Source organism: Lycium ferocissimum, chromosome 3, assembly GCF_029784015.1.
Source record: "Lycium ferocissimum isolate CSIRO_LF1 chromosome 3, AGI_CSIRO_Lferr_CH_V1, whole genome shotgun sequence".
NCBI lineage: Eukaryota > Viridiplantae > Streptophyta > Magnoliopsida > Solanales > Solanaceae > Lycium > Lycium ferocissimum.
In genome coordinates, this window is record NC_081344.1 from 69,738,416 (window position 1) to 69,748,980 (window position 10,565).

At 34.0% G+C, this 10,565-nt stretch overlaps 1 protein-coding gene across 6 annotated transcripts; it reads right to left on the bottom strand.

Annotated features, from left to right (window-relative positions):
* Nucleotides 1-2,469: 2,469 nt before the first annotated feature.
* LOC132050595 (uncharacterized) lies at nucleotides 2,470-8,990 on the bottom strand. Of its 6 annotated transcripts, none has more exons than XM_059441947.1 (7): nucleotides 8,720-8,990; nucleotides 6,696-6,743; nucleotides 6,318-6,410; nucleotides 5,705-5,824; nucleotides 3,975-4,046; nucleotides 3,515-3,592; nucleotides 2,470-2,858 (listed from the first exon to the last, which is right to left on the bottom strand). In XM_059441947.1, the coding sequence occupies exons 1-7, from the start codon at nucleotides 8,906-8,908 to the stop codon at nucleotides 2,667-2,669; spliced, it is 792 nt and encodes a 263-aa protein (XP_059297930.1). In that variant the 5' UTR covers nucleotides 8,909-8,990; the 3' UTR covers nucleotides 2,470-2,666. The 6 variants fall into 6 exon arrangements, with proteins under 6 accessions (XP_059297930.1, XP_059297932.1, XP_059297929.1 ...); XM_059441949.1 differs by having other exon boundaries at nucleotides 2,470-2,823; nucleotides 6,696-6,776; XM_059441946.1 differs by having other exon boundaries at nucleotides 6,696-6,776.
* Between the last annotated feature and the right edge of the window lie 1,575 nt (nucleotides 8,991-10,565).

Genomic DNA, 10,565 nt, shown 5'->3' on the forward strand with positions numbered 1-10,565 from the left:
GCCCTCCCAGAATATAAGAAGTCATTTGGTAGAGTGTATAAGAATAGTATTGAACAGGTTGCATTAATAGTGCTAAGATTAATTATGATAAGATTATTTCTGTCCACTGTTTGGTTTGGTGTACTATAGGTAGTTTTGTCTTTAACCATATCCCTGTATTGCTATCTATACATAACAATTAAATTGAATAAAGTGTATAACTAATACTCACTCTGACCCATTTATGTGATACACTTTCCTTTTTAGTCTGTCTAAAAAGGAATGATACATTTCTATATTTAGAAATAATTTAACTTAAAACTTCCCATTTTATCCTGATGAAATAATTTACAGTCACACAAATATCTATTGCTTGTTTTAGACCATAAGTTTCAAAAGTCTTCCTTGCTTTCTTAAACTCCGTGCATAGTCAAATTATATCACATAAATTTGGACAGAGGGAGTAAATGTATTAGTTGTACAAAGTTAGAACACACTACCAAACAAAAAATTAATAATATCAAGCTAATACATGTATCATTTTGTCTAAAACATCCAACCAAATGACCCCTAAATCCCAACGGACTGTTTTTTGCTCACTAAGCTATGTCTCCTAAATATTACTCCTCATATTAATTGATAAACATCGTTATTTGATATTTATATTGATAAAAACTAGTAACAATTATTTATGAAATAATCGGGATGCACACATAAGCACATCTAATAGTATAAATGTGGATTATTTAAACCCGTAACTTTTTGCTTAGTCCAGTAGCTAGAACCTCAGTCATGAACTCATGAAACTAAAATTGTGAATCTGCTTTCACTGCGTAAGCCAACGCAAATACCAATATTAAGATAATAAAATGTGAAGATAAAAATAAAACAAGGACCCCAAAGACTAGGAGTAAATAATGCAAGCAAAAAATTTTGGAGCAACACGTGTGCAGTCGTTATCATTTGCAATGGGAATGGAATGTTTGTACAACAATAATTAATATGACTAGTAAGTATCTGAAATAGATATCTAAATTTCCATTTGCCAATAAAGTATAAGAGGTTTTATTTTTAAAAAAGATGAAGTTGGTGAGTGGGGTTGAGTAATAACTTTCTTCCAAGGCAGCATTTGTTATTAAAAGATAAAGTTGTACTATGTTATAATTATATTATTTACTATGTTATAATTATATTATAATTAAATAGAAATAGGAGATACGTCTGAGCTAGAAAAAGAAGCTAAGCAACCTGTGATGGGGAATTAGTGAAACACCTGTCTTATTTTATTGAGATAATGATCAAAAACAAACTATTACTTTTTCGCGAGTTTTACACTGATACTATCAGTTGTTACTTTTTCCTATATGTACTATCACTATCTATGTATTAAAACACACCTAGTTGAGATTTAAGTAAAAAAAGGAAACAACTAATAGTTGGTTTAATCAGCTTCGAGGTGTTTTTCGAAGGTGTTTTATTAAAAAAATGGTGATAGTTCAAGTTTGAAAAAGGAAACAACTGATAATTGGGGAGTAAAACTTGCAAAAACGTGATGGTTCAAGTATATTTTTGAGCATTAACGCTATTTTATTTCAAATATTAAATAATTACTGTTGGAGGGAATAATCTACATCTCCATGATAGCTCAGCCTATCCCTAATGACACAGATGGATTCAGATTTTTTTAGGTGAATTATATACTACTAGTTATAAATTCTTTTGTGGCAACAAGTGTTAACCCATACACTAATTTATGGTTAAGTTACACACCCATAATCCCCCTCCCCACACAAACCCCCACCTCACAATGGCAGCTTTCAAGAAGAACCAGTGGCACTACTGGGAAAACACGAATTTCCGACGGAACTGAGACCTACACACATTTTTTGATGACCGAGAAATCCTTCAAGATTCGAACCTTTGGGCCAATCACAGCCTTCAAAAACTCGAGAATAACGGGCCGGCCCCTCTACTGTTCTCCACTTAAATACTGGATTTGGCGAAGGGCTCAAACTTGTGACTTAAAGACAAGTCCCTCAATCTTTGCAACTGAACTAACATGGACACTGACCCTTATACATATTACCCTATTTTCTCTTCAATAATGCTGATAAAAATTACTCTTGATTAAAAGTCTAAAAGCATACAAGCCCACAAATGGAACAGATAAAAATAATCAAGCTACCAAAAGTCAAAAATAATTTACGAGCCAGGGTTTTGCATATGATAAAGAAGAAAAAGAATCTCTCCTCTGTGGTTTGTAAGCTATTGCACAGGAGCGGGGTTTACCCTGTACGCACTCGAAGGGTAGAGGCTGCGGGTTCCCTTGTGACAAAAAAAAAAAATTTAAAAAACAAAAGAAGAAAAGGATACCAATCAGTATGGAGTTTGACCTGTTATACACTGACGTTGTAAAATCTTTTTACTTTATCAAGTAACCTGCGACGCCAGGTAACTGCCGATAGTAACACTAAATTGGCAATTTAGAAATGAAGTAAATAAACTGCTCTAAGCAGTAAAGTACCTTGATGGTGTGAAAATTCATCACACTGTCTATTTATGTGTGATATACATAAAATTCATATGCAAATGTTATGTTAATCAGTCTCCATACAAGCAATTTGAGCTCTTGTTACTATGGTCTTGCAAAGAAATTTGTCATTACGAAAATAAGGTAAAAATCTAAGCTAATCCTTCACAACCTTAACAAGTAAACCTGTGGGTGACTCAACAGTTTTGAGATGACCTGATCCAAGCAAATCTCTGAGATGAAATCTCATATCTAGTGGAGAGAGTCGAAGACGCTTCTTTTCCAGAGCAGCCATTGCCATCTCTTTGTACTTTCTACGATTGAGAAAAGACATAAGCTCCTTTCTTCCCTGATATAAGTTGCAAAATGCTAGTAAATCATAGTGGCTGCAAAGTGAAAATGTTGATAAAATGACAAAAAGGGTTCCTTATGTCAGAGGATAGGATTAAAATAGTCCTTTAAGTATGCACTTAACAGTTCTGTAAAATATTTGCTGGCCTTTGTCAGATAGATTTGACGGAAAACAATGGGAAAAAATGATTTAATCATAAACACCAAGAAAGTCCCACCAAATCCTAAAATATGCAACACAAAAAACTACACTAGTCACTAAAAAAAATATAAAAAATAGCAGAAATTACACCTCAAAAAGCTAGACCAGACTCTAGAAATAAATTAAAAATAGCAAAAACTACAAAAATTGTACCTCTAAATGTGAGTTCCCGTTTATTTTATTTTTTATTGTTTTCCATAGTTCCCGTTAAATCCAATAGGCAAAGTTCGGTAAATATTTGACGGAGACTAAAAGTGTATACTTATGGCAAACTTAAAGGACTATAACTGTTAAGTGCATACTCGAGTGACTATTTTGAACCTACCCTATAAGGGATCGCTTTTGTCATTTTCTCTAAAAATGTTTGTGAAATGTGTGCAGGCAAAGAGGATACACAAAATCATAAATCTTGAACGAAATTTGATGTGGGCAGGAAGAGAGACATGTCAAACCTGTGAGAGGCCCTTGAGAACTGATCCAATATTTGGAATCGCAAACCAGTACATGTTCGGATCAATAAGTTGTCGAGTCTTACAAGGAAGATAAGAGGGAAAAAAAAAAGGCATAAGAATGGAATTGAACCAACAAACAAAAATGAAAAGACAGAAAGCTGATACACAAGATATTGGAGAAATTGGAAATAAGAGGTTTCTTATCATATGAGTTACATCAAAATTACGACAGTTAATTCAAGGTTCATCCTAGAGAATTCTTATTGGCATCACAAGGATATTTTCATTTCTCATAAAACTGGCTTCCATTTGTCATGGGCATCTAATTTGATCATACTAGAGAACCAAACATAGAACAATATATCGGATGCTGCAGCATTAAGGGTATAATAAAGAAAATGCTGAGATAAGACGAGCAGCCAAATTTTACATATCAATGAAAGATCTGATTCCAGCTTACCAGAAGTCCAGCATTTATTAAGAGGGAGATGTGTTCCTCCTTCACCTTGCCCCCCAACGACAGAAGGGAACGCTAAAACCACCAGAAAAGAAGAAATAAAAAGGAAAAATATCGTGTAAGCACAAATATTGAGTTGTTCCAATCCTTTACATCATGGAAGAATAAAAACCGAACATGTCATGCGCATCCCCTTAGCGTATACTTGTATGCTATTATCCAACAGTTAAATCATAAACTGAAGTAGAGGACAGTCTTTGCACATTCGTTTAGGGCATAAGAACATTATCCAAATATACAGACTATTGAAACCCTGCTCATTTGAAGTAACCATTTTTCTTGACAATATATCATAAAGGTTCATTTTTGGAAAGGCTTAGGAAATATTTTTCAACTTAAGCATAGAAATCATTCTTCACAAACTAAATATTGACACAGATTAACGGATATTTCAGTGAGGATACGATAGGTTGACAGACAATGTAATTTGTCTAGCTATGAAAAATCAGTTGAATCCTCGACCTAGTGTTAAAGCTCAGCACATGATCTGTGGGTTAGGCTAACGTCACTGGTTCGAACCATGCCGCAGGCAAAAGCCTGGTATTTAGGTGGAGATGATCAATAGAGGAACGGGCCCATTATCGACAGTTTCGAACCGTGCACCACTACTAAATCCTCACAGGCTTCATATATATGTGACACCAACAATTTGGACTGAAATGTAGCTGATCGATACTGATCAGGGAGACAGGAGAAATTAGCTCACCCAGAGTGTATTCCCCAGATTTAGGCTTTTGCAACATTTTAGAATTACTTGTTAAACTACAAAGTAAAATCTAAAAAGGCATTAAAACCGCATTTAGGGCTTTAGACATTAGCTTGCAAGCAAGAACAAACCTCTCCTTTGCCATCAAACATTTCAAATTATTACTTTAAAAGAGAAAAATCTAGTTCAAATCCATCAACATGCTTCAGACTGACTCACTCTCTGACGACAGCGAAAAGTTAAGACTCTCATAAGAATAAAGTGCGCATAGCATATATGTATAGCCCATGTCAGATAGGAGCATACTTTAGGAAAAAACTGCATTAACATCTGCCGAAAGAATGCAACATTGCAACGTAAGTTAAGTCTTTATAGCAACTGTCAAGGAATGCCCTAAAACAGAAATTAGAGAAGGTTAGCAGATCAATCTTCCATCAGAAATTAAAAAAAAAAAAAAATCAACATTACCACCAAAACTCCATCTTTAAGCCAAAGCAATATTTGAAACAGGAAATGTGAAAAATAAAAGGGAAACAAGAAGAAGAGAATCAAAAGCAAGCCAATCAATTTCACTTTTATTTGAAAATCTAGCAGAAAATACTGAAGGAACAGTGAGGAACTAGAAAACCAAGGGGGTAAAATATGAGGCATGAGGATAGAACCGGAGAAGAGGGCAAACTTTGACAAACACTTCAAGGGAACAATATTATCTGACTAGAGTTATAGGTTATACAAGAATGAGTAATTTTAGAAGGAACTTTTCCGTAATAAATCTGCAAAAATCTGTAGGACCTCTCAAGCCGGTGCAATACAACTGGCTAAGAGGTGCAAGGAGAAAAACACAAATTTATATTTTGGGCAATGTTATAAAACATTTTTTGCTGCATATCAGTATGGAAAAGATCAGGTATGTGTACACAAGCAAATTAAAAAGAAACCGTCACATGGCTTTGAGAAGGTCACTCACAAGTTCTTCATGTCCAATGCTGGGATCTAGCTTTGAATAAATTACATGCTCCTTGAACCATTCAAAAACAAATAGGTCTTCTTGCTTCTGTGCTTCCAATCTTTTACTGACACGTTCGATCTAAACAAGTATTCAAGGCAAGTTTTACTATGAGGAGGTTAACTCTCAAACAAACTGATGACCGATTAAAGCTAGCTAAAAAAGAACATAAGCATTAGACTCCGCCAATATGATGAAAATGTATATTAGCTCTGTCCCAATATATGTGAAAGTGTTTGACTGGGTACGGAGTTTAAGAAATACAGGAAGACTTAGAAACTTGTAGTCTAAAATAAGCTATAAATATTTGTGTGGCTATAAATATTTTAAAGTTAGATAGTTACTAAATATAGAAAGGTGTCATTTTTTTTGGACTAACTAAAAAAGAAAGAGTCTCACGTTGAAGTGGCAATGGGATGCAGGTAGCATGTATTCTTAGAAATAGGCAATATTTAGAAAAAAGGGACCAACACAGAAAACAGTTTGCATCTCTCTAAAATGGAGGAAGAAGGCGAGGATGTATGAAGTTTTTGAAATGAAATACTTTGCAGAAAGTAAAAGTTAAGTCACCAACCTGACCAAGGTAGTCATCCAAAAACATTATAGCATGATCATCCTGTCCAGTATTTAATTTGAAAGTACGTAGAACTCTTTCCCTCCTTAGGGACTGTGAGGCACAGATATACTCAAAAGTAATAAGTTGAGTGCAATGAATACAAATGACAGAGTGGAAAGATAATAAAGAAAACATCAGAAGATGTAAAGCAATCAGCAAAATGGTCATCAGAACCGAAAATGAAACCAAGAGCTATGGATGACCGACTCAACAACCAGTGAATTCTCAGCACCCACGAGATGCAATTCTTCCAACTGCTTTGGACCAAATTTTGTGCAAAAAATAATCTTACATGAGGGAAAGATGACTTAAGAAACCGACAATTTCAGTAAATACCTCCAACTCTCTATCCACTTGTGTCCTGTCCTTTACACTGCTATATAACTGTGACCGCAAAATAAAAGGCTGAATTGAAACCTAAAAATGTTTTAAAATTTGAAGAGTTGAGATATTATAGAACTCTACAAAGCTTCAAAACACAAAGGAGTGGAATAGTAAACAACCAGAAATATGCATTGTTTGGTACGATATAAAATGTTGTCTAAGAAATTGATTGACCTCATAATATCACTTACCAGGCTAAAATAGCTAAAAAGTTTTCACCAGGAAAGACTTTGTCAAAGCGGATATAACTTTAAGTCCTTCAAAATTGCATATCATTTTGTGTTACAACATCTCGATTCTTACTCCGTATCACTCATTCCACCCATCATCACCCTTCAACCTTCGCAATTTTTCCTTCATGTCCAACCAAGAAGCCAAAAGTGATACTATTACTAGTTTCATGGGTAACATACTTTTATTTACCATTTTCATAGAAACTGTGGATCAGGGTCTTAACACATAAAATTAACTTCCCGCACAAACCAAACCAATAAATGCAAGATATGTGTCTTTCATGCACACATTTATTACTTAACAACGATTGAGAGATATGTATTCTCACTTTAATTTGTAACTGCTTAAGGTAATTTGCTTGGTTTGGTTAAACACCCTGTGCAGATAAGTATTTACCCCTGTAAGGTCTATACTATGAGAACTTGAATTAGCATATGAGCTTCATAAAGTTAACTATCAACAACTATAAAAACAATGGAGAGGTTATTTAGTTGAATCACAACATCATAATGTCGTCCTTTTCAATCTGTTGCCCCTCTCATATCCTCATATTTCGCCTTCACACTTGCTCCATTCAATCTGGCACATGAATAGTTTTTGTGTCCTTCACTATAACTAGTCAGAAACATGAACATAACTAACATTTAGGTATCCCCTCCAAGAAAAATTGAATTTTGCATAAAATTCCATTCCCAAGCGATGGAATGTTATGAAGTCCGGCACTATTTTTAAAAAGAAAAACTGTGGCATTCGGGCCAGCATGCGCACATGTCGACTAATTTCACGGGGTATCTATACTTCACACCCGCACAGGTACGCTTAGACAGATGGAAAAAATCAGCTAGTGTTTTTGCCTCCCTTGGAATTTAAACTTGATACCGCATGGTTCTCAACCCACTTCACTGACCACTAGGCCACACAGAGGTGGATTGCTAAAAGGGTTCAAAAAATCAAAGAAACTATTGTCAGCGAAACTCGAACCTAGGTGCTTTACGAAAATTTGAACCCCTTTATCAACTAAGCTAAGCTTTTGGCTTGTACTAAGGGGGTTATACGCATAAAACAAAACTTTGATCCTATATACACAGTATAATTATCTGAAGAAAGGGGTTCAAAGTTCAAACCCCTTGGCTCCGTGTAGATCCGCCCTTCGGGCACACCCTCGGGTGCTGTTACTATTTCAGATACTCCTGTTTTTATGATATTCCCTCCTGTTCAAAAAGAGTGTCCACTTAGCCTTTTATTTTTCGGTTCAAAATGAGTGTCCACCTATCAAATCAAGAAAGAATTAATCTTATTTTTCTAGTGCTAAGTGGTCAAAGCTCAATACCTATTTAATTAGGGATAACTTAGTCAAATTACAAAATTTAATTAGGGGTAATTTAGTCAAATTACATATTTTTGCCTAGGAGTTAGTATTTTCTTAAGAGCTATGCAAATGGCTAAGTAGACACTCTTTTTGAACCGGTGGGAGTAATAACTTTTTCTTTGGTACTGGCTTTCATGGTTATTACAATGTTATTAATTATATAGGTACTAAATTACTCACTGCATAATAATCTCTTCTCTATTATAATTAATTCCTGCTAAATAATATGTGAAGTATTACATCAATTCTATTCATGCTCATCAAAATAATAATGAAAAAAAAAAAAAAAAAAAAAAAAAAAAAAAAAAAAAAAAAAAAAAAAAAAACAAAAAAAAAAAAAAAAAAAAAAAAAAAAAAAAAAAAAAAGCAAAACCTTTTCGATACGGGGAAATTGAGCACGCATCATACGAAGAGCCACTAAAGTATCACTAAAGTTGAAATTTTCCTCCATTGATACTAATTCAGCATCGTTTAGGTCCGGTTCGGGCTCGGGCTCGGGCTCGGGCTCGGGCTCGTCGGCCCGTTGGCGTTTCCGGCTTGTTGATGGACTCGAGTTCTCCATTGTCTGCACGTTTCAAAATTCGATAAACAGTTTGATTTTCTTAATTCTTAATTATTTTAGGGTTTCGGTATATTGTTGGGTATTTTAATACTCCTTCCGTCCCAAGGGAACTTATTTCGTCAAGTAACAGTTTAAATAGTATCTATTATGAAAGGCTGTAATTAAAGTTTGTACTTTTATATAATTAAAATAAAATGTTTATATAAGAAATAGATAAATCAAGAAAGTATTAGATATTATAATATTAACATGATGATTTAAATATTAAAAAAAAAAAAAAAAACCAAGCAAAATAAATTATATGAAATGCATGATTAAATAATCAAAAGGAAATGAGTTGTTATACGTCAAGTTATTACAATAAAAAATTAATGAGAGATATACCAAGTAAATATGTATTTATGGTAATGATATTTTTGTCTCGAAAAAAAAAAATTCTGCTCTTTTCAAGAAGCAGAAATTTTTAGCTTCTTCCCAACCGCTGAGAACATTCTTTTGTTGCTCCTCAAAACTACTTTTTTTTTTGTTGGCCAAACGCCTCAACTCTAAGTGTCCTACTATTCTTTCTGATATGTCGCAGAAAGAGTGAACCACAAGATTCAAAAGTTTTATTTTAAAAACAAAAGCTTGAGTATCAAACTAAGAGGGATAATAGTCAAAATACCCCCCAATGTTTACTATTCTTTTTGTTGGTCCTATTACCCCCCCGACAAATTTTTTCGGTATTAAAATGCGCCCTTTTTGTGACAAGATTACACAAAGATGGCGCGTTTTCTTTGTTTTGGACTCCATTATGATCTTAAACTATATTTAAATTCCCTCCATTTTTACACCCACTTCTCATTTTTAAATTCTCAAAAGGAAAACAAGCCCTAAACACAAAACCCATTTTCCTTTCATACCACCACGAACGTAGAGATAATCCCGTGGTTTACTAAAAGATCTCAATTTTAATTAAGTTGCCAACTTTGGATGTTTTGGTATCACGTTTTTTTGTCAAAATAATATCCACTATAAACAAAAATCAAAGTATATATTTCCCAACAACTTGTTAAAGAACAACTTTCCACAAACCCCAAAAAAAAAAAAGGAAAAATGGAAAAAAAAAAAGTTGAAAAATCTACTTAAAGAAAATTTGTTTGGAGTTTTTTGCTTGGTTGGATTGTTTAAGCACTAATTCTTTGAGTATATTGGGAAAAATTAAACTCCATTGTAGGAATTTGGAGAAAGCTCGGGTTTATTTAAATTCTTCATTGTTTGATCAAATTAATGGATGAACTTTGTTCTATTAGGTGTTAGGAAGCTTCTTTCATATTTGGATTTATTCATTAGATTTGAGCAATTTTTTTTTTCAACTTCTAATGAAGATCCGATGATGATGATGATGATAATGTTGAAAAATTATGGGTTTTTGGATCCTTACTAAAAATAGAGTATGGAAAATTGAGAGATTTTTTTTTTGAGTTGATTTGGTGTGATTTTTTTTTTCCAACTCCTAATGAAGACGATGATGACGTGGCACGTGGGCCAGGCGCGTGTATACTTCCAATAGTTGTCATATTGACTACATCAGCAAAAAAGGTCATTTTGATACGAAAAAATTTGTTCGGGGGTAATACCCCCGCAAAGGTTTGTGTAATTTTGGTCAAACGTTGGG